Source organism: Furipterus horrens, unplaced genomic scaffold, assembly GCF_987537825.1.
Source record: "Furipterus horrens unplaced genomic scaffold, mFurHor1.1.pri manual_scaffold_30, whole genome shotgun sequence".
Taxonomy (NCBI): domain Eukaryota; kingdom Metazoa; phylum Chordata; class Mammalia; order Chiroptera; family Furipteridae; genus Furipterus; species Furipterus horrens.
In genome coordinates this window covers 21,630-49,100 of record NW_028327200.1, presented here as the reverse complement: position 1 = coordinate 49,100, position 27,471 = coordinate 21,630, and the positions used below count along the sequence as shown (strand labels likewise).

At 41.6% G+C, this 27,471-nt stretch overlaps 1 protein-coding gene across 1 annotated transcript in view; it reads right to left on the bottom strand.

Moving 5' to 3' along the window:
- Positions 1 to 6,744: 6,744 nt before the first annotated feature.
- LOC149990064 (A-kinase anchor protein 4-like) overlaps positions 6,745 to 27,471 on the bottom strand; it is a 41,086-nt gene continuing 20,359 nt past the window's right edge. Inside the window, exons 3-7 of the mRNA XM_090265682.1 lie at positions 14,977 to 15,072; positions 13,632 to 13,682; positions 13,004 to 13,105; positions 7,702 to 9,837; positions 6,745 to 7,067 (exon numbers count right to left, since the gene is read on the bottom strand). Of these exons, the coding sequence (XP_090121808.1) occupies positions 6,912 to 7,067; positions 7,702 to 9,837; positions 13,004 to 13,105; positions 13,632 to 13,682; positions 14,977 to 15,072 (2,541 nt within the window). The 3' untranslated portion in view covers positions 6,745 to 6,911. The remainder of the gene's footprint in view (positions 7,068 to 7,701; positions 9,838 to 13,003; positions 13,106 to 13,631; positions 13,683 to 14,976; positions 15,073 to 27,471) is intronic.

Below are 27,471 nucleotides of genomic sequence, written 5' to 3'. Positions count from 1 at the left end.
ATAATTGTGATTTTCCCCTCCTTCTTCTCCTGTCTTCCCTTTTTACACGTTGGGTTCGCGGCTCAGCAGAAATCTTTGCCCATTTCCAACTGTTGGCACTGAGGAAGGCCGCATTGCTAATATGGTGCCGGGGAGCACTTCTCAATTTATAGAGGTGAAAGGCCAGGGTCCCACCCTCCAGGGATAAACCTCAAGACTGCAGAGCTGTTCCAGACACTTGCCAGGGCCCTTTGAGGCCCAAAGCATTCTTTTCTCTCTTGGAGTTTGTCAATTAGTTCTGGCAAAAATCAAGTTTCCTCACCCTGATCTTACCTCATCTACACAGGTTTCCCTGAGAAAATATGGAAAAGAAACTCTTATAATCCTGAAATATCAGAAGTAAAAAAGCCCTCAAGGAGAATCTTACCCCAATGCCTTCCACTTAACAGCACATATAACTTCCTGTGCTGTATCTCCACAGTCCCAGGAATCCCTAAGGCTGCCTCATAATAAAAATCAGGAGCAAGTCAAGAGCCAAGTTAATCAAGGAAGTAAACTACTATGGGCCCCAGTTATGCTCAGGGAGATCTGAGTCATCAGAAATGCAGCCCTGGCCCTGTAACTTGTTTATTAAGGATTTTCCTAAGGACAGAGACAAGGATCTGTAGTGGCTCAACTCCAAAGCTCTTCATGGGGTGGGATGGGACTGCAAAAGATTTGACTAGCTTTCATTTGAGTTGCGGAGCTTTAAAGGTTCTGCTTTAAAGGGGCCTGCCTTTCCTTCTGACAGGTCCAGGCACTGTGAAGGTAAAGTTTGCCTCCATGCCTCTTATCCCCCACCCCTCACCCCGTAAAGTGTCTCTCTAGGTTACATTGTCAGAGAATTTTGTTTTTATTTTAAAATATATCAAGAACACTTGCAAATGTGTTAGGATGGGCTTTGAGACATACAGCTTCCTTCACATAGCCACATTTATAAGATTCACCTTGTGCAAAGCATCACATCCATTCCTCCAGCTTAAACAGTGAGGGTAATTTCTGGCTACATTTTACACGTGAAGAAACAGGCTTACAGTCTAGGTGACTCTGTAAGGCCACATAGCTAGTAAGAGGCAAAAGCTTTGACTTTTGAATTCAGAAGGATGCCACATCTTGTGCTTGTTCTACAAAGCCACTCGCCCCTAAAGGTGCTAAGGTATGCCACAGCAAACTAGCTAGTAGAGGACCACAGGGTCGAAACCACTATCTTGATCTCATCTGATCTGCAATGAATTCTAGCATTATAATTGACTTCTGAGAAGCATACAACAAATCTAGGAACTTAGTGCTAGTCTCAATGGAATTCGCATGGCATGGCTATGAGGAATTTACCATTCTGTAGTTTATTCTCAGAAAAATTTCCTTTCAGACTGGTAGAAGACAAGGAAATCTCATCAATTGAAGGAAATGACTTATAAGGAAACTTTATTCACACAGGGGGGAGGATCAGAACACATTGTAGTTCAGTCAGTAAATACTAAATAGCCATGGCTAAATAGTAAGTACTAAATAGCCACATGCAGTTGATATGGAGTGTGTGTGTGTGTGTGTGTGTGTGTGGGCGTGCGCGAGCGCGCGCGTGCATGTGGCAAGTGGTCACAATGTCCTTGAGTAATATACCTATCAATTTTTTTTTTGTCTAAGCTAGCTGTCCTGTCATGATGACTGTAGTCAAGAACCCTGCCTCAACATCCATGTATTTCTCCAGCTTATCCTTACATAAAAGAGTGCCTTAGTATGCAGGTGCCACACTATCTCACAGTTCTTGTTGGTAGAAGTCCCTGTGCTACTTCTGTTTAATTTCTTATATATATGAGTCCCTGTTGTCCAGGCAGTATGGATAATTTGTTACTGTCTTGCCTGCCGCCACGAGAATAAAGTTGGTGTGAATTCCTTCTGCAATGCCCCACTGTCATTTTGCAGTCTCACTGAATCCAAAGTTAACCTGCCTGGAGCTGAGCTCCTGCGGCACTTGGTACAGTCAGCAGGACTTGCCACAAACGAAAGCTATGGAGCAGGGGTCAGCCACGGGGCACGGCCACTCAGGGTGGGCTATCGGGTTGGCCTGCATGGATATGTGGTTCATGGTGGTGACCGTGTTGGAGGCTTCGGTGCCCCTACAAGATTGGGAGAGGGTAGAAGTGACTCCTGAGGTGAGAGAAGAGGCTCTGCTGAAGATAGGGGGCTCTCTAGGGAAGAAAAGTGCCTGGGTAGGGGCTGGTGCTGTAGGCTGGCTATTTCTCTGTTCTGCATAAAGCATTCAGGGAGTTGCTTGAATTGGAAGCCCAGGTCCGAGAGTTGAAAGAGGACCTGTCTCAGGAGCAGGAATTGAGGGCTGCCTGGGAGAAAACATGGGAGCTATTAGAGGTGGAAGTGGCCACCCTGAGGGCCTGGATCAGGACTGGTTTTGTGACAGGATCAGAGGTACAGGTCATAGACTCCTCGGAGGATGAGGATGAGGAGGAGGATGTTGGGGAGGGCTAGACCTCACCCATTTCAGCCATGCCTGGGGTGGCGGTGGTGGTAATGCAGAAGATTAAGACTAAGTGTCCTTGAATGACTGAGGGTCAAGCCAGCCCCCTCTGCCAGTCACAGAGCACTCCACAGTGCATCCGTACTTGCAAGCAGAGCTGGTGGATTTGGGGAGCTGCTTCTGGCAAAAGGCGTCAGAATCTTTGGCGGCTTGGTTGCTAAGATTATGGGATGTAGGGGCGGGTGGCATTTTACTTCCTGGCCAGGGAATGGGTAAGCTTGTATCCAACCCCACGCACCCAGTGCTGAGGCAGCAGCTGCAGAATGCACACGAGACTCCAGGCAATCATTCCCTGTTAGATTGGATCAAGGCAGCTGATCGCATTACGTGGCCGAACCCAGGAGATCTTCCATCTACGTCCAGCAGGTGGCAGTTGTATACTGGGTTACAGCAGCTATTAGGAGAACTGGGACTGAAGGATGCTATTTATACTGTAATTTGAAAACTCATGGCCTGGATGAAGAAGTGTTCACAGCGAGAATAAGGGATTTGGTCCTACAAACTGCACTGTAGTAGTTATTCAGACCCAACAGAAACTACCCTGGGGAGGGGAGTAAAGGTGTGGTATACAAAACCAGGGAGGGACCTGATACCTGCTATTGTGTTATCTCAAGATATCTCTTTAGCATGCAGCCTACCGGACGAGCAAGACCTACCCTTGTTAGTACCACTAAAACCTGTTTTTAAAATCACCCTTAGGGTCAGTCTGTAGCAATGTGTACATGGACTGGGCATACACCCTTTGCTGAGGTGGCAAATGCCTTGGCATGCAGTGTCAGCACAGAGACGCCAAGCAGAATTGCCACCGGCTTACCATGGAGAGCGTGGATCCTTTGTTCCTGTCTCACCTGCTGCCACAAGAATAAACTTGGGACTTCTGGCCAAAATGGAGACATAGGTAGACACGCTGCATCTCCTTCCACAACTGAAAAGGAATACAACTACCTCAAAACTGGAGACACCCAGAAGTTCCAGAAAGTCGAGCTGCATGGAAGTTCAACAAACACAGATTTAAAGAAGAAAAACTCATCCAGAGAGGCAGGAGGGATGGAGCCGGGGCAGAGAGGAAGCAGTGAGGTGGCAGTGGCAGCTGTGGCATCGGCAGTGGCAGACCAGTGGAAAACGCAGTCACACCTTTAAAAAAAGTAGGGAGGAACACCTGGGGAGAGCTCTCAGCACCAGACCAGACAGTGCAGCTCACAGTTCCAGCACCAGGGAAAATAAAACCCATTGCTCGTGACTGAAAGCCAGTGGGGGTTGGGGCATGGGTAGAAGCTGCTGGTCTCTCAGCAGAGTTCCTTTGTTTAGAGGCCCTCAGAGTCCTAGAATGCCACAAACCCACCCATTCTGGGAACCACAGCCAGAGAAATAGCTAGAGACAGCCAGTTCCACACAGGAAGTGGGAGAAGTGCCTGGAAAAGGGGCGAGGGTTGAGCAAGCAGCTTTGTTCCCTCTCAGACTCCTCTCCCTCATATGGCACCACAACGTGGCCAAATGGGTCGCCCCATACTAACGAAGACCTAAGGCTCTGCCCCTCCCAATGTAGCAGTTGTGACAGCTCTACTAACACAGAGGCAAACACAGAAGCCTCTCAAGTTAATGAGACAGAGAAGTATGGCCCAAAAGAGAGAACGGATCAAGGTTCCAGTGGAAGAACTAAGCGATGAGGAGATAGGCAACCTAACAGACTGAGAGTTCAAACCACTGGTGATAAAGATGCTCACAGATGTGACAGATATGCTGGAGTGTGGCAAATGCAGAAGGGAACAAGTGAAGGCTAAGTTAAGTGAAACCAAGGACAATCCACACAAAACCAATAGTAAAGGGAAGGAAGTCTGGGTTCAAATCAATGACTTGGGACATAAGGAAGAAATAAACAGTCAACCATTGTAGAAGGAGGAAACAAGAATTGAAAAAAAAGAATGAGGACAGGCTTAGGAACCTCTGGGACAACTTGAAACGTGCCGTCATCTGAATCATAGGAGTGCCAGAAAGAGAAGAGGAAGAGCAAGAAATTGAACCTTATGTAAAAATAAATAAATAAATAATGCCAACTTTGGCAAAGGGAAGAGACATACACGTCCAGGAAGCACAGAGTCCCAAACAAACTAGACCCAAAGAGGACCACACCAAGACACATCACGATTAAAATGCCCAAGGTCAAAGATAGAGAATCTTCAAAGCAGCAAGAGAAAAGCAGAGTTACCTACAAAGGGGTGCCTGTAAGACTATCAGCTGATTTCTCAAAAGAAACTTTGCAGGCAAGAAGGGACTGGTAAGAAGTATTCAAAGTGATGAAAAACAAGGATTTACAACCAAGATTACTCTATCCAGGAAAGCTATCATTTAGAATGGAAGGGCAGATAAAGTGCTCCCCAGACAATGTGAAGTTAAAGGAGTTCATCATCACCAAGCCCTTATTATATGAAACGTTAAAGGCACTTATTTAAGAGAAAGAGGGTCAAAACTATGAACATTAAAATGACAACAAAGTCACAACTATCAACAACAGAACCTAAAAAATAAAAACAAACCAATAAAAGTAAACAGGCAACCAGAATAGGAACAGAATCATAGGCATAGGGATCATTTGGAGGGTTATCGGCTGGGAAGGGGAAGGAGGAGAAGTAGTGCAGGGATTAAGGAGCATAATTAGTAGGTACAAAATAGGCAGGGGGACATTAAGAATAATATAGGAAAGGGTGAAGCTGAAGAACTGGTATGCACAACCAATGGACATGAACTAAGGGGGGTGGGACTGCTGGAAGGAAGAAGGATACTGGGTGGAGGGGAGCAAAGAGAAAAGAAATTGGGACAACTGTAACAGCATAATCAATAAAATATACTTAATTAAAAAAATCAACTTGGCACCTTCCTCCAAAGAAACCCTTTTGTTCCTCTAATGTGGGACATTGAAAAATTAATACCTGCCTTTTGTCATCTAGTGGTTATGGATTGAATGATGTCTTTTAACCCTGTTGCCAAAACTGTTGTCCCGAGAATACAACAAGGATGCCAGCCCGTTAAACCAAGCACGCCATTGTCCGGGGACAACCAACGGACCTGGAGTCTGCAAGACCCTTCCCCATGTGAAAAGACCACCCTCCCCTCCACACCCCCATTCTTATTAGGGATGTCTGGACCCAAGGGTAGGTAGGCCGACGGCCATGTCCAGAAGCAGCTAGAGGAGCTCCAGACCGTCACCCATTGTCCTTTATAAGATTATAAAGGGTCTTAAGTCTGAGAGGGGGGATTGTTATTTTTTATTGTTAGAATAATTAATTAATTGATTAATTAATTAATTTTAAAAAAGAACAATATAGGAAAGGATGAAGCCAGAACTTGTATGTACGACCCATTGGCATGGACTGGGTTGGGGGGGTTGCTGGGGGAGGGGTGCTGCTGGGTAGAGGGGAGCAAAGGGGGAAAATTGGAGCTATTGTAACAATATAATTAATAAAATATACTTAAAAATAAATAAATAAACTTGGAATGAATTCCCTCTCAAACACTCCACTGTCACTTTTTGGTCTCACTTAATCCAAAGTTAACCTGCCTGGAGCTGAGCTCCTGCAGCACAGTAGTCCATCTGCAAATTCCTGACAAAGACCGAGAAAACCGTACCCTTGGGATTAGAGGGGAGATTATCAAGTTATATGTGTAATGTGGCAGAAACAGGGGGTCCACAGGTGGCAAACCTCTGGATCATAATGGACAAACCATATTACTTAGAGATTTGGACATGAGTTATATCTTTATGTCTTGGGTGCTCAGAAAATTACCTAAGGTCAGATATAGACCCAAGCCCAACACTGTATCACTAATCCTTGGATTTAGACCCACTCCCCTCTTTTGCCTCAGATATATCTGATTAAGAAACACGACTTTTTTTTTCTAGCCCTGGCTGCTGTGGCTCAGTGGATTGAGCATCGGCCTGCGAGCCATGTGTCGCTGGTTCAATTCCCAGTCAGGGCACATGCCTGGGTTGCAGGTCAAGGTCCCAGTTGGGAGCTCGTGAGAGGCAACCACACATTGATGTTTCCCTCTCTTTCTCCCTCCGCTCCCCTCACTCTGGAAATAAATAAATAAATAAAATCTAAATAATAATAAAAAAGTTAACAATAGAACGTATATTTTAAAAAAAGAACACAACGACTTTTTTTTTTAATTTTTAAATTCATGTTGTTGCCTAGCTTATTTAACACCTTGTACTTGCATAGTCCAACTGCTCAGACGTATTGGGAAAGACAGTCGTGTAGTGTGTTGTTCAACTTGCCTAATGAAGGGGCGCCCAGATGGCATGGAATGCTGCTGTGGGGATGGGGTGACTAGCTACAGAGTTGTTGAAGGGACTGTTAGTTTACAAGTTAGTGAGCAGCCAGTCCAGCAGTTGTTTTCTAGCCATGTTGTCCATGGCTTCATCCAGTTGTCGTTCCTTGGCAAACCTCATTACTTCTCGAAGGAGATCTCCAACACTGTACCCCTTCTCTGCTGCCTTAGCTGAAACTTCTGGAAGCTGTGGAGGGAGCAGAGATAGCTTGAGTCATGTGATACTTTTGAAGAAAGGTCTCAGGTGGATAAAGTGAACTACCCCCCGCACCCACCTTTCCGCCCATGACTAAGATTAGAGTAAAAGCTTTCGCTGATCCAGGACTGCCTTCCCTCTCCTTTTTCCTTGACCCTCCTCTAATGTCATAGATCAAAATGAAAAACATAACTTCATTTTGAGCATCAAAAAACAAAACCTGGAATCAGTTGTCTTTACTAAATACTTCTCTCCAAGGCCTGGGTCTTTTGGTTAGTCTGTGCTGATTGCTAGGTCAAGGTTAGGGGTGGCCATCTCCCCCACCTTCCTAAAACATATTTTACCAAGTAGTTTGTTTAAAGGGTCACTGAATTTAAAAAAAAAAAAAAAAGCTAATCTTTCTCGCCTCCTCTTGGCTGAAATGTGCAGACCCCGAGGTGCTACAGCCTCAATTAATGGTTCATTGCTTTTGTGTCTTTTTATGAGGATAAAGTAATTCATAAAGCACATAGTAAAGAGCATACTTGAGAAAAATTTGGACTGCTCGTGAGCCCTAAGTACAGTTTTGCCTCCCTTCTCCTGCCCAGTCTAACCATCTTTCTTCTTGTGCTTTGCCATTGCTTACCTTCTCCAGTTGTCCATCATCATCTCTCACGAAACAGAGCACAGGCACCTTAAATTGGGAGGCTGCAATCCACTGCAGGACAGCCTGGAGCTGTTTCTGCAAGCTACTTGTTGAGCACCAATTATTGATGATGACTTCCGGCCCAGAAAACTCTCGATAGTTCTGTGACATTGCACTACTGTGACTGCATCTGGGGCCACCAACTTGGAAACTTGGGTTGTGTACCAAGGCTGCTTGTTCTTCCAATTCGGCCAGGGCTTCCCTGTTGTTGTGATACCTAGCCATGATAAGGCACAGCTTCCTCACAGGTTCTACCAGTTGATTGATGAATTGCCAGTTCATTTGCATCATCCCGCTGGCAAAATCAAGGTCTAAATTCTCCTGGAATTGTTTTTCCCCTCTCTTGGACATTGAAGTTGCTTTGTTTGGCCTGGGCTCAGAAGGCTTGCTCTCCCCTTCAGATTGCTCTTCACTGTTGAAGGAGGTCTCACTGAGCAGTTTCTGAATCAGTGATAGAATGATGTTTGACATATCGGACTTTTGGCACTCCGCCTGTTGTTGAGTCTCCTTTACAGAGGTAGATGGCCCAGGAGCTCCACAAGATTCTAGATGTTTCACTGAAAGTGCCTTGGCACTTTGGTCACTTGCGTTCTTTTCAAATTGGGCACTCTGAGTCCTATGGCCTATGGTGGAACCAGGATAGTCATCTTCAAGTGCATCTTTGGCCTCGGCCTGCTGGGTCAGGTGGTACTGAATCAGCATAGGGGCAGAGACAATCAAGTCCTTCGCCAGTGACTCTGTGGAAGGGCTGATCTTCTCTCTTTTTTCTTCCTTACTCACGCATGCTTTGCCAGCCATCTCGCCTTGGTTTCGTTGTTTTTGGTTCCACATGGACAGGCTCTCCTTGAGGATGTGTTCAGCAACTCTTTCAGCGCTAATCAATGACTTGCACTCCTCTGGTTTTATTTTGCATTTGTCCTTCCCCTTCAATTCAGTTTTCATGGTGGAGAATTCAAGACTTTGGTTTTGACTTTGGTTCTCGTATTTGAGACTGTGGGAGCCGGCCTTCAAGGATGCGTACAACAGAGGCTGTGATTTAGACTCCTTCTCTCCAAGCAGAACAGTAGCCAGGCGCTTCAGCATGGCCTCCATTATATGTGTAGCATTTTGTTTTCCGTGGTTGAACAGACTCTTCTTGACAGCTGAGATAAAGTCGCAGTCAGTCATCAGGGCCGCAGTGATATTATGCAGGTTCTTCAAGCAGGAATCAATCAAATCAGAGACAACTTCCTGGGTGTGTTTTAACAACACCCTCTTCAGGACCACACAAGCGGGAATTGGCTTCCCAGGAGCATGCACTTTCAAGGTCTTCAAAATGGAGACCATCAGGTCAGATGCCACCTGATTTGCATAAACCGTGAGTCCTTTACTGATAGAGTGTGAAAAATCTTTGCTCTCTTGTTGGCACATCTCTTTGTCTACCCCCTTGTTCTTGTTGGATAATTCACTATACATAAACTTTTTCCTGCCACCTTCCCTGCCCTCTTCTCCAGTGTCCCGCCTTTCCACATAGGATATTTCCTCAGCATCATGGGCCATGTCAGAAACGATCTTGCTCACAGCGCTGCGGGGAGTGTTTTTCCCTTTGTTCCCAGAGGGTGGATAGATTGAATGACGAAAGCATTTGCTTCCATTTTCCAACTTCTTGATTTCATTACAAGGCATCTCCATTACCAGATTAGATAGCCGGATGATGGTGAAGGAAAGGTCATCCATGGGACATTCTCCCTCAGGAGAGATTACTGCCCTGTTAGTGCTAGAAGATTTTGCTGGAGAGGTGGAAGGACTCTGATTTTTGTTGGTATTCTTGGCTGCAGTCATGTCTACATGTGGGCTTTGAGGTCTATTGGCCATGTAATCGATATTCAGTTTATCATCATAGATGCTGTAGCAGTTTGCAGAGGGTAATTTGTGATGTTCATTTTCATCTCCTATTTTATGTTTGCAGCTAGAGGCTGAGGGACTTAGTGCATGTTCGAAACCCAAGGCATACTTCTGGATATCATTTAGAAGCCAATTTACAACAGTTATAGGATCAGAGGGAGCTTGTGTGAAAAGGCATATAGATCCGTCCATCTAAAAAAAAAAAAAAAAAAAAAGAACACCTAAGAGTTTGGGGAGGCTACTTTCCCCCTTATTTTATTTAGAAGACATATCTTTCTAAACTGCATACATTAGGGGTTTACCCTTTAGGATTTGCATGGAAACATAATACATAATTATATCCCTTTGAGCACAAGTGGTAGCGTGTCAATTTCACATGAGCACGTGTGCTTATCTCAACATGTGTCAAAAATGTATCAATGTGTCTGTCATGTGTGTGTGTGTGTGAATAACAGTATAGCAATTCATAAGTGGGGACATCTCAGTAGATGTGAGAATGTTCAGTCTGTGTTGTTAGCGTGTGTGTCCGTGTGCACATGTCAGTGCACATGTATGCCTGCCTGTGTGTAAGCCTGTGTAACAATGTGTTGACATCAATACCGATTTTATATGTTTCCTGTACGGGCCAACGTGTGCATGATAGCGTGTACATTTTGTACACTGTGTGAATGTAAAAATGAATGTGTATGTCAGTGTGTCTGAATATGTAAATGACAAGTGTCGATTTGAGTGATCTGCATGTTTGTTCATAATACAAATCTAATAGAATGTATCATGGAGCTATACCTATATGTGTATTAATCCTGTCTGCAGCGCGGCCTCCTGAGACTCAACGGTTTGGCTGAACTAAGTGGCTGGGTTGGTGAAGAATGGGGTGGTTTGTGGGCTTCACTTTAAAACTGGTTTCTCTGTTCTATCCTAATGGCTTGGACCGAAAGGGCCCAGAGGTCTAAGAATGGGGAAAGCTAAACTATTTCCCTCAGCCCAAACTAAGTAGAATGGGCAAAAGGGTTTTGGACAGGTGAGATACGCCTGGCACACCTTCCTCCAAAGAAGCCCGTTTCTTTTCCCTAATGTGGAACATTGAAAAATTAATCCCTGCCTTTTGTCATCTAGTGGTTATGGATTGAAGATGTCTTTAAACCCTTTTGCCAAATCTGTTGCCCCCAGAATACAACAAGGATGCCAGCCTGTTAAACCAAGCACGCCGTTGTCTGGGGACAGCCAACTGACCTGGAGTCTGCACGATCCTTCCCCATGTGGGAAGGCAACCCTCCCCTCCACACCCCCACTCTTATTAGGGATGTCTGGGCCAAGGGTAGGTAGGACGAACGACAACCATGTCCAGCTTGAAGCAGCTAGAGGAGCTTGAGACCTTCGCCCATTGTCCTTTATAAGATTATAAAGGGTCTTAATGTCTGAGAGGGAGGGATTGTTATTTCCTATTGTTAAAATAACTAATTAATCTTTTATTTATTTAAAAAAAAGAATAAATTCACATGTTAACATATATAGTAATTAATAGATAATAGATAATACATCAATAAATGTTTATGTTCAATGTGGATCGGTGCTAATATAATGACTGTGTACGTCAATAAATTGGGTATCAGTTTATGTTATATTTATATGCTACGTGAATGATTGAGAATGTGTGTCAGTGTTGCACACACCCTGGGTATTTGAGTACTTGTGTGAATACGTGAGTGGGGATGTCATTGTATTTGTGTCAAGGTATGTATCAGTGCATTCAAATGTTGTTAGTGTCACTTTGCTTAAGTTTGTATGTGTGCGTATCAACATGAGGTATATTTACAGAGTGGGGCGAAAAGTAGGTTTGCAGTTGTATGTATGGAAAATAATAAGTAATAATTCAAGAATAAACCGTTTCACATACTCATAACTGTAAACCTACTTTTGCCCCACCCTGTGTAAGAGTGCATGCCTATCACCTGAACTTGTACAGTCACTGTGTTTTGATCGAGGCTCATGTGTGTATGTTTATGTGTAGTGTGCATGTTTATGCATAGTGTGCATGGATGCATATATAGATGTTGATGTGTCACATGTGGGTATGTCAATGCAGCTGACTCTATACCTTTGTGTAGGTGAGTCATTGTTTATGAATATACACACACATGTGTTGTTTCAATGCTTGTGTGTGTTCATCAGTGTCATATGTAGACACGTAGCCAGGGATGTGTGTGTCACTGCTCGTATAAATTATTTTGTATATATTGCTGTGTGTCAGTGTAAATTATGTGCATATGCTCATGTCTAGATATGTGTATATGTATTATACATGTCTTCCACTCCTTGCTAAGTACCATCGTCCTCTTTACCCCTTCCATTGCTTCATCTCCTTACTTTCTACTGAATCCCTAGAAGTTTGAGGTCATGATAAGTTCAACATTTTGAAAATGGGTTTAGGTTACAATCAAGGACACCTGCATTATGTGTAGGAAATATGTGCTGCACTTTTAAGAATAAACATTAGGTATAATTTATCCCTTTCTTAAGACTTCAAAATGGAGTCCTCCTTCCAACTAAACCCAAAACTCTTTGAAGAATATTTTTAAACTTTTTTTCTTCCTTAGGAGCCACTCTCATCACTCCAAATGTGTCTGAGGCCAGAAATGTTGTTCCTGGTTATAAGATAAGCATAGAGATGCAGAACAAAAAAAAAAAAATTGACTCCTTTGAGATAAAACCAAATATCCTATTTCAATATCAACTACTCCAGGTTTGTAGGACTGTGAAGGTGACTTGTCATGGGCCAGGAGCCCAACAGATATAATTTAGGTAGTTACAGAAAAACAAAAGGACTTGCATGTGACAGTGGTATCCAAATCGAATTGCTTCTAACTTTACGCTACCTAACAGTCTGTAATCTCTTAGGCAACAGGTTTGGGGAACAAGCCACTACAGTTCTTGGTCACTGTGGATTCTCTCTGTTCCATATATGTTTGTTCTTTTTTTATTTTTTTTATTTATTTTTTTTTTGGACACTGGGCAATGTGGAGCACACAAGCCCATTAGAAGACAACAGAAAGCACTGAAAAAGATCATGCTTTCATTCCACATCTTTGTTAGGATAAGGGTAGCAAGATTCTGTTTGGAGTAGGGACCTGCAATCAGGGAAGGGCATTCTGAACCTCTGTGATTAGTGCCATTGTTAGATACCTGGACATTAAACTTACCTGACTTTGAACTTAGGCCTGTGAACTCTGGAATATCATAGTAGCCAAATGTAGGGCCTTGTTTGGAAATATTTCTCTTACCTTTTGTGAACCAGAGTCTTCGGTGTCAGCACTGGACTCTGGGAATTAGAAAGGGTGGACTCGGAAGCTAAGCATACCTTAGACTGGTTTTGCCTCTCAGTAGCCTTGATTATAATAATTTCTTTCTCTTTCAGATGGTGTTGCATTAGGTCACCTCCGGAACAGGAACCACCAGCATCCTATGGGATGAAGTGGTGAGATTCTTATGAATAACTGCTTTTTGAGACTTCTCCAAGCTGCCCTCTCCAAAACATGAATGTCATATCTCTTATCTTTTCCTTTCAATGGAGAAGGATAAGTAGGCTTGTGATGCTAGCTAATGTTTGAAGAATGAGATATTGTTCTCCTCACAAATTACTACCCCTCCAGAGGCATTCACAAATCCATAAATCTTAGGAATCATATTTCATGAATCGTCAAACTTTTGGACAGTTTTCTCACTGCTCTGACATGCTACCTTCCATGCTGTAATTCTTTCAGGCCTACCAGCAAATTAAGTTCCTTCTAGAATGAGATTTGGCATCAAGAGTGACAGTATATTCTCAACCGGGGGTTTGGGGTTTTCAAAAATGATGGCTGCCCACCTGAATCTCCTCCATCCTTCCACCCTCTGGCACAGACTTTCCCTTTTATTATGCTGCCACTGATAACTCTTTCAGCAGTTTCTCACTCATTCCAACTCTGAGGGGAGCAGAGAATACTCACCTTGGAACCTTTATCTTCCACTTTCAGGGTGGACACATCGACAAAGCATATCTGCACCAAATTAGGACAGCGTATTGAGGAAAATTCTAGAGAAAAGACTGCGGTTTCTCTTTGAGACGATAAAGCACCTACCGCATAGGGGTTCTTGTGAGGATTGATTGAGAGTGAATACAAAGCTTTCAGCAGAGTACCTGTACATAGTAAGTACTCAATAAATGCTATTAGGCAGAGAGAATCTTATCATTATTGTATTTCCTAGATAAGAATACCTACCTGTCAGAGATGCCCAAATTACAATACCTACATTTACTGAAAAAAGTAAGAAGAAAGGTGCCTTGCCCAACTGACGCAAACTCAAAGCTGAAACTTACATTAGAACTCAATTCAGGAAACTAAAGAGCAACACAAACAAACGAACTAAATAGGCAAAGACTAGAATAGTAGTCAGTAGGGGGGAGGGGGGAGCGGGAGAAGGGGGATAAGTAAGGGAAGGGTCTAGTCAAGGAATGTATATGAATGACTCATGGACATTGACAACGAGGAGGGATATAACTGTGGGAGAAGGGATGGGCTGGGAGGGAGGAGCAATGGGGGGAAATGGGACAACTGTAATTGAATAACCAAAAAATAAAATTATAAATAAATAAATAAATAAACATTAAAAAAAAAAAAAAAGAAACCAATTCCCTGGCTTTCAGTTAGAGCACTTTCAACTACCGTAGCGTTCCCCAAAAGTGGTGTTTTTGCTACTGATGTTATAGAAAACTTTAAGTGATACATGGATAAACATTTCTGTGTTTAATATATGTACTTTTTTGTTGTTTAGTAGGAAAAATACATACTAAAACGTAAAACCTGTGACATTATGGATAATATTGCTTAGGTTGATGGTAATTTTTAAATGTCAGTCAATTAAAAAAGCATTAAATACATAACAGTACGAATGGCATTTGAACGTGATAAAAAATGTGAAGTATTACACATTTTGCCCTCCTGTGGGAGTCCCACTTGAGTGCAACTTACTTGTAGCTAGCTGATATTATTATGATTCCATTAGGCTGGTAAAACTAGGCAACCACCACTCCTCCCTCCCCTGAGGCTCCCCCCACCCCCCTCCCCAGCTACTCTTCATTCTCCCCCTCCCTTCACGTGTCCCTCTGTGATGTATAAGCATACTGCGCCCCGCCCCCGCCCCCACCCCCACCCCCCAGCCCACAAACTTTACTGAACTTGATATCTTAGAGAAACGACACTCACCCTCCATTAGTCTATTCTGGGTTCCAGGATATCTGTATCCATAAAGCAATTTTTTCCACCCCTTAGTAGGAGTAATTTAGTATCTTACCACTTTCCGTTCCTGTTCTTGCTGTCCTTTTGGGCTATGGAGCTTGACCTTGCACACACCCCTGGCGCTGTGTAACCACTCAATATTATCAGGCCTCTGGAAAGACAAAAGAAAAGGAATCTGAAAGGCTTATATATGGTTTTTAGAAACTGGCTCAGTTTGGATAAGAAGGCCCTGGAACTCAGCTATGTAGTTCATATTGGGTTAGGCTAGAAACTGGTGGGGTGAGTAGTGGGAAAGGGATTCTCTGAAATTATCAGGATCATTTTAGCATACTTCGTTGGGAAGCAAATTTAAAAGGAAGTTTAGAGAACGTGGAGATTAACTTTAGAGACTTATTTCTACTAAACTCGACTAAATCTCACCTGCCTCTACTTCCTTTGCCATTCTTAAGCACCTTCAAGGAATGAAGCATACCTCATCCCCCTTAATTGAATTTTAGTTAACCCCAGTTCAACCAGAGCCTTTCTCATGATATAAGGAGTGAAATGGGATAAACAGCTGTAACACTTACCACATAGAGCCATTGGAGAAGACTAAGGCCAACACTAGTAGAGTGAAAAAATAACCTTTTTAATTAAAACAACATATGAGATCCCACAATAGAACAAGATTCTGAACACTGAGAAAACTCGGTCTAATAGCTATAAAAACCAGGCCCCGATCCCATAGAACCATATTTAATTTTATTTTTGAAAGAATAATCATCTCTGCCAACTTCTCTTACCACTCCCCACCACCTCCCACCCCAGCCTGGAATTAAAAGTAAAAAGAAAGTGGAAAAAGCCCTAAATAATGTTTGTTATGTAAGACCTTAGACCCATGTACAGGAAGACACAGTTATGGGTTCAGTAGAATTGTTTTGGTACCTCGTACTTGGATTTGACTTTGTTTTTTAACTAACAAGAGAAACTTTTTGCCAAATGGTAGAGGGCTATTGAATTCCTCTCCTCCAACTTCCTTCAAAATTTAGACCCCTTTAACCTCTAGCTCCCTTCTCCTCTTCCCCTCTTTTTCCCCCCTCCCTTCCTCCCTTTACCTTCTTCCATTTTTCTCTCCCTCTCTCCCTCCTATACTCAGCTATCCTTTCACCGGATAGTATTACATGCCTACCCTTTATGACCCCCCCAACCCTCCAAGATCTTTGAGGTTCTCCCAAACATTTAGGAAAAGGCTTCCCATACCCCCAAAAGAGGGGGTTTCTTTTTTCCCAGAACTAGAGATCACTAGCCTAGAAACAAAGAGAGGGAGGCAAAGAGGTCTCTCGTGTCCAGATTCTAAAGAACTGTAAAAAACAACAACAACAACAACAACAAAATATATAAACTCATTACCTTGATAATGAAGTTCTTTTGGCTGAAAATGTGCCACCAAGAAAGGAGATGTGTCCCTTTAGATGGATCTGGGCAGTGTCAAGTTCTCGGGTACCCGCAGCTGGCTGCTGCCCTTGTCAGCAGTTGGACAAGACTGAAGGGCCAAAGCCTTTCCTGCTGCTTATGACCCTGGGACATGACACCAGAGTTTGTTGGGTCACAATGCCTGAAACCATAGCAACTGCAGCAAAAGTGTAGCAGGCTGGCAAACTCAACATCTCTTCATATGAAAACCACCTCAAACTGCCTTCTGTATGACAACCTTCTGTTCTCTCTAGAAGGGTACACATAATCCTTTCATGTTTTGTCCAGTTCACACCTTGAAACCTCCTTTCTCTTTCTTCTTCTTGCTGGACTTCCAGAACAATCTAATCATTCTCGTTATCAGTAGAGTCTATTTTTCACAGAGCAGTGTTGATTTTCACATCTTAGCTTAATTTTCTTTGGTTTCCCCCCTGAAGGTTCAGAGTTAGAGACAGAGTTAATCAAAGTCCTTTCTGGGTATCCTGAATGAAGGTATGAAAATAGAAAGTTGGAGACTTCCTTAGCAGCTTCTGTGGTTTTATCTCGCCATTAAGACACTTTTAGTCAAAAAGAAGTTCAGAAGACTTGTGCAATATTGGAGTAGGTTATTTCATAAGAACTTGAAATAATTCTTTTCTCGTGCATTTGGATGCTATGATAATCCTTCCAGTCTGACATAAGATGTTCGTTCTTTCCTCAACTCCCCATACTCTCCTAAAGCCTTGACCACCAGCTAGCACTAGGACTTCTACTTCATGACATTGCTGTTTCTTTCTATAGCTGACAATAACAGCACAAAGTTGGGTGTCCTTAGGATCCTGGGTGCCTAACTGGTCCAACAAGCTCTAACCTTCATCATGAAACATTATTAGCCCAGAATAAAAGCCAATAGTCTTGGGACAGGGTCAGCCTTTCAGAGGCTCCTCAAGCCCCTCTTTATTATTCTCCACTATCGCCAGTGCTGGGTTTCTTGGTACGGTATTCTTTAGAAGGTCATCTATTACACTTTGGGGTGCCTTTAGCTTATCCCCAGTGTGGAACCACTCGCCCACAACCAAATGACTTGCAGGGCGCTCAAGTATTATTTTGTTCTCTCCTTTTATTTTTTCCACATGTCTCCACTTTAACCTCCTACATGAGAAGAACTGCATCTGAAGTTTTAAAAGATCGGTTGAGATGACTCTCCTAAACGCTAGGGTTTCATAGTCTTGGTCTGACTTCATTTGTTACTTTCCCTGTTACCTCTAGGATTTCATGTCTTAAACTTGTTGTCCAGTTCTGATCTTTTTAGTTCATGGCATCGAAGAGAAACAGAGCTGGACATCTGTTAAAGGTGGCAAGGTAGATTTTATTCAGGCTACTGCAGTAGAGGAGAGACTTTAGATAACTAGAGCTCAACTCCAGTGCAACAAAAGGCAGGAGCCCTTTAAATGCTGGGGTGTGCTAAAGGAAAAGTATTGAGGGACATTTTGGGGGCCAACGGAGTTTGATCACCATGATCAGGGCCTCTGCGTTTGCTAACTGGCACTTATCAAAGTTGAACTCCTATCCTTCCATAGAGATTGGGAAACAGAGGCTCTGTCTTTCTTGATGATTACATTTCGAAGGGATGGCTCCCAGGTCCTGGAAACAGATATTTCTGGGTTGTAGAAGATATGTCTCAGAGGGACAGAGAAAGGATTTACAATTACAAGTTCTGTAAATGCTCTATGAAAAGGGAGGGGAGGCAGGGGCCCATGGTCAGGTTTTGGCTGAAACAGACAGGGAATTCTTTTGGCAATGTTGAGCTTTCTCAGGCCGGTATATTAAGGAGGCTGGGATCATCATTCTAAGGACATGCCTTGAGCTCATAAAAACTGAAAGTTGGAGTTTTTATAAGCCAAAGGTGAGGCCTAATTGAGAAGAAGGTTCAGATAAGCCTGACTATATCAAACCATTATGTTATATACCTTAAATACACACAGCTTTTATTAAAATTTAATTTTGGTCAAGAAGGGAGCTTTCGTCAATAGCGATGGGCTAAAATCCACAGTATAGAACTTGTTTTTCCTTTACCAATCTTTTGTCACGGGGAACTTCTGATATTTAAGTTGGAGCTCCTGTGTCTGGCTCATGTCTATGGAATAAGAAGCAAAGAAAGGAAATGTTTATTTATTCTCCAAGCACAAGAATGTATATCCCTAAGGTTAAAAAAACAAAACAAACAAACAAACGGACAAACAAACAAACAAAAAACCCTCTGTGTCTCCAAGCCCAGAAGGGAAAATCTGTGATCTGGGCCTGGAAAAATGTCTTATCAAATCCTCCAAACGACAAAGAGAGAACTCTTATTGATGATTAGAGCCCTGTCCCATGGTACCCCAACCTTGTCATCCTGGAGGCTAACAAGAGCAGTTTTTGGATGATAAACCAGTAATGAAAATGCAAGGAGGCTCAGTCATATGGTACTGCCTCTTCTTTCTCTTAAGCTGCTGAGGCTCTCAGAGTGTCCCGTACTGACAGATGGGGAAGAAAGGATGTTCAGAGTCAAAAAAAAAAAAAAAGGAACATGCTACATTAGTGTGTGGATATGTGTAAAGTAGTATGCACTTAGGTTATCCTCTAAGAGACAAACATAAATATGTTAAACCCAGAAGCTTTGGTCACCTTTTTTTCCCCCTAAGACCATCATTCATTTTCTAGCCTTGTTTATTCTATCCAAATATCTTCTCCTCCATACAAACTTGTGAATAGCCATACAAATCACACTTTAACTATGCTTTCAGTTTGTATTTGATTTGAAAGAGCTATTAATAAAAATGGAACCTGTGTTTGTAATGTAATTATTATGAATAATGGCAACATGAAGTTGAACTGAACCGAACTATCAGCCTTCATGAAACTGGTCTGCCTGTCAGTGCCACCAAGTATCTTTCAGCCTCAGATTTAGCCTCCCTAATTTAGTTTATGCAATGATACTGTGACCATTAGGTTTAATCAACTTTTCCTATTCTTGGATCACCTACACTGAAACCTTGAAGACAGGTTCTCTCTTTCTCTTCGTATCCGTGGTGATACGGGCTACAGAGTTGGGCTCAAGAAACAAATAACGGTTTTGAAAGTTCAGGCAGGAAACATAATTCAGAAAGCATGGAGTCATGGAATCTGAAATAATAACAAAGATTTTGGTTAGCTATTTGAGTGGGCAGCGTTCTTCATAAAGCAAAAACTCACACTTCAGGCATGCCTCAGAATCACCCGGAGAGCGTATTGAAACAGATAGTTGGGCCCCCTCCCAGCGTTTCTAACTCTGCAGGTCTGAACATTTGCCCGGTGCTGTGTTTTGCATGCATTATCTCATTTATTTCTCACGCAGCTGTATGATATGGGTACTATTTTAATCCAGGTTTTATTAACGGCAAAATGGAGCCCAGAGAGGCCATTTGATTGGTGGTTCAGCCACTTCCGGTATGAGCCACTTCCAGTACGAGCCGCTTCCATTATCTTGGGGACGGGGGTTTACGTGTGTGTGCTCAGAGATTAGCACGCGTTTACTCTCTTCTAGGGTCCGAAGATGCAGAAGAGGAATCCCCATAGCAAAAAAAGCAAGGGTAAAAGGTACCTAGTCTGAATTTTTGGCCCTCTCTGGTGGTTTCAAGCCTGATTGAAAAGTGTTGATCGGTTATCTCGCCCTGCCGGTGAGCATGCTAGGGTCCGCGCACCACCTGTTGGCCGTTAGTGTGAGGCGGTTGGTCTGAAACCGTCGGTCGTGAGGCCGCTGATCTGACGTGGTAATTCCGAGGCGGTTAGTCCCTTATCCCTCTGCCCCTCATCTGTTTGTTTTGTTATGTTCTGTTTTGTTTCGTCTTTTTTCCGTTACTGACTGGTGGGGAGCGGCTCTCCCGTGTGTAGCTTTAGCTTTCAATCCATGTATGGCTTGTTAATGGTGCTTTAAAAAAATGTTTATGTCAGAGCTGGAGAAGTGGCTGAGGAAACTAGGCTGTTAGTCGGGATTCTTTTTCGTTTTTTATCAGACCAACAAACTTTTCTGACAGAAAAGTATTTAAATGTAATATTAGTTGCTGACAGTTTTTCTCCTTCCCTCCAGAGAGTGTCTTTATTTGTCAATAAATGTTTCAAACAAAGGCCTCGGAGGAAAGAAAGGGGATCTGGAAGCATAAACCTCTTCAGGTTCCCTCATAGTGCTTATAGGCATCGATCCGCCCACACACCCTTCAGGATCGCCCCTGGTTTTAGGGACATTTAAATAGGATGAAGACTGCCCTAGTCTTCAGCTTTGTCAGGTAGTTGCCCCGCAGGGATGTCAGACTTAACCTTTCTGTGCCTGTTGCTCTCAAAGCTAGATGGTAATGAGTTCGTGTGGCCACTAGGAGTTCGCAGCTGCTTGGGAAACGTGTTTCCACACGGTACAAGATCACTCCATACAAAAACCCATTTTGCCAAGGCATTCCTCAAATTAAAAGGGAACTCGGCGAATCCCCCCTCTAGAATAACTTGCATCCGAAAACCTGCCGTTTTATGTATGTTACATTTATAACCTAATATTTCATAATTATTTATAATAGAGATGACACACTTATAACATTAATGTACTATTTCCTTAGTAGTCCCATCAAAAAGATGTGTTAGGTTCAAGGAAGAACTTCGCCTAACTCTCTGTATAGACTCTTAAGAGTTGCTCATGTACTTAGACACTCAGTAATCATTCTTGGTGATGTTGGGCTGAATATGACAACAGTGACTGTACTGGCAATAATGGTGTGCCGAACAACATGTCCTCTGAAATCCTTAGCAGTTGTATTTTAGCCTTGCTTTGGCACGTATCATGTTCTTTCGTGTGTTGGTAGTTATTTCATTATGAGCGTTACCTTTCCAAATACAGAATGAGTGTGTTTTACTCATTGTCATTTCTCCTGCCAGGGGTACTATTAGGTTCATATATATTAGTAAGTGCTTAAGGCTATTTATATAATTCAAAATCAGTGTGTGCATCGAAAACTGATATGTTTGTTATATGTCTGTTATATCGCAATTTTTTTTTTAAAAGAAAGAAAATTACTGATAACGGTTGTTCAAGAATTGCTGTGCCCAGAACCATATAGAACTGCTTGGCCGTGACCAAGAACATTGGACTATTTTGGTACAAATTGCCTGGCTTATTGAACCAACTTCCTCACTGGTTCCATGGAGTCTTTCCTGTCACTCTTCAACAGACTTTTTAAAGAACCAATATATTTTATTACCCACTGTAATTGTATAACAGCTTCATTGACACCTAATTCAAATACCATCCATATAAAGTGTACAATTCAGTGACTTTCAGTGTACTCACAGAGTTGTGCAGTCATCACCAAAATAGATTCTAGAACATCTTCATCACCAAAAAAAGAGACCTCATGCCCTTTAGCTATCGTAACTCCCCCAACTCTATACCTCTCCAGCTGTTGGCGGCCAGTAATCTGCTTTGTGGATGTATAGATTGACTTATTCTGGACATTTAATATAAATGGAACCATATAATAGGTAGTCTGTTGTGACTGCTTTCACTTAGTATAGCTTTTTGCAATGAAGAGTTGTGACAACTTGTGTGGAAATGCTGTTTATGAGGACAGTTCATTAGAGACAGTGCCAAGGGCTTTCATTAGGGGCTGGTCCTCCAGGCACCCTCTGCCTAGCACATACCAAAATCCCAGAGTCCCAGGGGGAAAGCTGTTGTTCACCATAAATCATATTGTTTGCACAAACAGTTAAGGTACAATAAGCTACTCTCATCAGTTGGGATAGTGGGAGCCCTTCCCTCCGACCAAATCCAAGTTCCTAGATCCCAGCCAAGGGCCAACCTTGCAAGCAGGATTTTCAAAAACGATAGCATTGTCAGGCCCACTATGTTAACTCTTCTCTGCACAGATTTTGATACAGATTGTATTGATTCTGTAGATCAATTTGAGGGCTGCCATCTTAACAATATTAAGTATCCTACTTGATGAACATGGGATGTCTTTACATTTGTTTAGGTCTTTAATTTCTCTCGATATTTTGTGGGTCTCGGTGTACAAGTCTTGTAGTTCTTTGATTACATTTATTTTCTAAATCTTTTATTATTTTTGATGTCATCGTAAGTAGAATTGTCTTAATTTTATTTTCACATTGTTTCTTGCAAATGAATACAATTGAAATAGAAATACAATTCAATAGAAATACAACTGAGTTTTGTATGATCTTATGTCCTGTACCCTTGAGCTGGTTTATTAGCTCTCATAGCTTTCTTTTTGTGCTCATGGATTCCTTGGCCTATTAACGTGGATTGATTTTTTTGAACCAGCCTCGCATCCCTAGAATAAACCTCACTAGGTCATGGCATATAACATACTTCTTATATTTGGCTACGTTCTGTTTGCAACAGCTTGCTAAAGATTTTGAGTCTATTTTCATGAGGGATATCGGTCTGTAGTTTTCTTTTCTCATACTGTCTTTGTATGGTTTGGTATCATGGTAAAAGTGTTCTCATATAAGTAGTTGTAAGGTATTTCCTCCTCTTCTGTGTCTTAGAGAGATGGTATAGAATTGATGTTAGTTATTCTTTAAACATTTAGTTTAATTCTCCAGTGAAATATTTTGGGCCAAAAGACTTTTTTTAATTACAAATGTAATCCCTTTAAAACAATGGAACTATTCAAATTATGTATTAAATACTGAGTATATCCTGGTCTTTTCTGATTTCCAAGGGATTTTTCCATTTCAATTAAGTTGTCAAGTTTATATCTATCATAGGGTCTGTAATGATATCCTTTGTTTCATTTCTGCTATTGCTAATTTGTATTTAATTGTCAGTCTTGCTAGAGGTTTGTCAATTTTATTGATCTTTGCAAAGAACCAGCGTTCTGTTTTATTAATTTTCTCTATTGATTTTTCTATTTTCTATTTCATCAATTTTTGCTTTTATCTTGAATATTCCCTACTTTATCTTTGCTTTGGATTTATTTTGCTCTTCTTTTTCTAGTCTTGATTTGGAGCTTAGATTGACTTTTAGACGTTTCCTCTTTTCTAATATAGACAGTGGGCTATAAATTTCTCTTGCAGCAGTGCTCTGTGTCCTACAAACTTTGATGTATTGTATTTTCATACTCATTCAGTTCAATGCGTTTTTATTTGCCTTAATATTTCCCCTTTGATCAATGTGGTGCATTGTTTAGTTTCAAAGTATTTGGGGATATTCCTGTTACTTTTGTTATTGATTCCTTTGTGGTCAGAGGTAACACTCAATGATAATTTCGCTTGTTTTATGTTTGCTGGTTTGTTTTATTTATTTATTTTTCCTTTTATTTATTTATTTTTTGGTTTTTCAATTACAGTTGTCCCATTTTCCCCCATTGCTCCCCCCACCCAGCCCATCCCTTCTCCCACAATCATATCCCTCCCCATTGTCCATGTCCATGAGTCGTTTATACACATTCCTTGACTAGTCCCTTCCCATACTTATCCCCCTTCTCTCCCTCCCCCCTCCCCACTACTGACTGCTATTCTAGTCTTTGTCCTATTCAGTTCGTTTGTTTGTGTTGCTCTTTAGTTTCCTGTATTAGGTGATATCATACGGTATTTTGCTATCTTTGCCTGGCTTATTTCACTAAGCATAATTCTCTCTAGTTCCATCCATGTTGTCGCAAATGGCAGGCGTTCCTTCTTTCTTTCTGCTACATAGTATTCCATTGTGTAAATGTACCACAGTGTTTTGATCCACTCATCTACAGATGGGCACTTAGGCTGTTTCCAGCACTTAGCTATTATAAACAGGGCTGCTATGAACATAGGGGTGCATAGGTTTTTTTGAATTAGGGTTTTAGGATTTTTCGGGTATAATCCTAGCAGTGGAATCGCTGTTTCAAAAGGCAGTTCCATTTTTAGTTTTCTGAGGTAATTCCATACTGTTTTGCATAGTGGCTGCACCAGTCTGCATTCCCGCCAACAGTGCAGTAGGTTTCCGTTTCTCCACATCCTGGCCAGTATTTGTTGTTTGTTGATTTGTTGATGATGACCATTCTGACAGGTGTAAAGTGGTGTCTCATTGTGGTTTTTATTTGCATCTCCCTGATGGCCAATGATGTTGAGCATTTTTTCATGTGCCTATGGACCTTCTGTATGTCCTCTTTGGAGAAGTGTTTGTTCAGGTCCTTCGCCCGTTATTTAATTGGGTTGTTTATTTTCTTGATGTTGAGTCATATAAGCTCCTTATATATTTTGGAGATCAGTCCCCTGTCTGCGATATCATTGGCAGATATGTTTTCCCATATGGTTGGTTTCCTTTTCATTGTGCTGATGTTTTCTTTTGCTGAGCAGAAACTCTTTAGTTTGATGTAGTCGCATTTGTTTATTTTTTCCTTTATTTCTCTTGCCTTAGGAGATGTATCCGTGAAGATATTGTTACGTGGGATATCTGAAATTTTCCTGCCTACGTTTTCCTCTAGGACTTTTGTGGTGTCACGTCTTACATTTAAGTCTTTAATCCATCTTGAGTTTATTCTCGTGTGTGGTGTAAGTTGGTGGTCTAGTTTCATTTTTTTGCACGTCCCTGTCCAGTTTTCCCAGCACCATTAGTTAGAGAGGCTCTTCTCACTCCATTTTATGTCCCTTCCTCCTTTATCAAAGATTAGTTGACCATAGAGGCCTGGGTTGTTTTCTGGACTCTCTATTGTGTTCCACTGATCTATGTGTCTGTTCTTATGCCAGTACCAGACTGTTTTGATCACAGTGGCTTTGTAGTATTGTTTGATGTCTGGTATCGTGATTCCTCCTGCTGTGTTCTTCTGTCTCAAGATTGCTTTTGCTATTCGGGGTCTTTTTGGTTCCATATGAATTTTTGGAGTATTTGTTCTAGGTCAGTGAAATATGTCAATGGCATTTTAATAGGGATTGCATTGAATCTGTAAATTGCTTTGGGTAGTAGGGCCATTTTGATGATGTTGATTCTTCCCATCCAAGAAGATGGTATTTGCTTCTATTTTTTTTGTATCTTCCTTCAATGTGGCGTGATTTTCAGTGTACGGGTCTTTTTATCTCTTTGGTTAAGTTTATTCCTAGGTATTTTGTTTTTCTTGCTGCTATAGTAAATGGTATTTTCTCTTTTGCCTCTGTCTCCGATAGTTTATTGTTGGTGTACAGAAATGCCTTAGATTTCTGTATACTTATTTTGTACCCTGCTATTTTGCCAAATTCACTTATTATATCGAGTAGTCTTTTAGTGGAGTTTATAGGGTTTTCTAGGTATGCTATCATGTCGTCTGCAAATAGTGATAGTTTTACGTCTTCTTTCCCAATTTGGATGCCTTCTATTTCTTTGTCTTGTCTGATTGCTGTGGCTAGGACTTCCAACACTATGTTGAATAGGAGTGGAGAGAGTGGACAGCCTTGTCGAGTTCCTGATTTCAGGGGAACGCTTTCAGTTTTTGTCCATTGAGTATGATGTTGGCTTCGGGCTTCTCCTATATAGCCTTAATTATGTTAACGTATGCTCCCTCTATTCCCATTTTGCTGAGTGTTTTCATCATCAATGGGTGTTGTACTTTATCAAATGCTTTCTCTGCATCTATAGATAGGATCATGTGATTTTTGTCTTTCATTTTGTTTAGGTGATGTGTTATATTTATTGCTTTGAGAATATTAAACCATCCTTGCATCCCCGGGATGAATCCCACTTGATCATGGTGTATGATCTTTTTGATGTATTGCTGGATCCTGTTTGCCAAAATCGTATTGAGGATTTTAGCATCTATGTTCATCAGTGATATTGGCCTGTAGTTCTTTTTCTTCGTTGTGTCTTGACCTGGTTTAGAATTAGGGTAGAAAGAGTTTGGGATTTTTTCCCTCTTCTTGGATTTTTTGGAATAGTTTGGTTAGGGTAGGAGTTAGTTCTTCCCTCAATGTTTTGTAAAATTTGCCTGTGAAGCCATCCGGTCCAGGGCTTTTGTGTGCAGGGAGCTTTTGGATCGCTGTTTCGATTTCCTCCTTTGTTATTGGTCTGTCGAGACTTTCTACTTCTTCTTGGTTCAGTTTTGGAAGGTTATACGTTTCTAGAAATTTGTTCATTTCTTCTAGGTTGTCGAATTTCTTGCCATACAGTTGTCTGTAGTAATTTCTTACAATTGTTTGTATTTCTGAGGTATCAGTCGTGATTTCTCCTCTTTCCTTTCTGATTTTGTTTATTTGTGTCTTCTCTCTTTTCTTCTTGATGAACCTGGCTAGAGGCTTATCGATTTTGTTTATTTTTTCAAAGAACCAGCTCTTGGTTTTGTTGATTTTTTGGAGTGTTTATTTAGTGTCTATGTCACTTAATTCTGCTCTGATCTTGAGGATTTCCTTTCTTCTTCTTGCCCTAGGCTTTGTTTGTTGCTGTTGTTCTAGTTCTTGTAGCTTTAGGATTAGTTTTATTTTTTGTTTGTTTTTTTTTTTACTTGAGCTTCTTCTGTTCTTTTCAGATATGCCTGTATTGCTATGAACTTCCCTCTTAGGACTGCTTTTGCCGTGTCCCATAGGTTTTGGGCTGTTGTGTGTTCATTGTCATTAGTTTCTAGAAATTTCTTGATTTCCTCTTTGATGTCATTGTTAACCCATTCGTTATTTAATAGCGTGTTATTCATTCTCCATGAGTTTGGGTGTCTTTGATTCTTTTCTCTGAGGTTGATGTTTCGTTTCAAGGCATTGTGGTCTGAAATGATGCTTGATATCATTTCAATTTTCTTGAATTTGTTGAGGCTTGTTTTGTGTCCTATCATATGGTCTATCTTTGAAAACGTCCCATGTGCCTTTGAAAAGAATGTACATTTTGCTTCTTTGGGGTGAAAAGTTCTGTATATATATATATATATATATATATATATATATATATATATATATATATATATATATATATAATCAGTTAATTCCGTGTGGTTTAGTGTGTTGTTCAATGCCTGTATATCCTTGGTGTTTCTTTGCTTGGATGATCTGTCTGTTGTTGATAATGGAGTGTTGAAGTCCCCTACTATGAGTGTGTCGTTGTTAATATCCTTCTTGTGGTCTTCTACTATTTGCTTTATGTATTTGGGTGCTCCTATGTCGGGTGCAT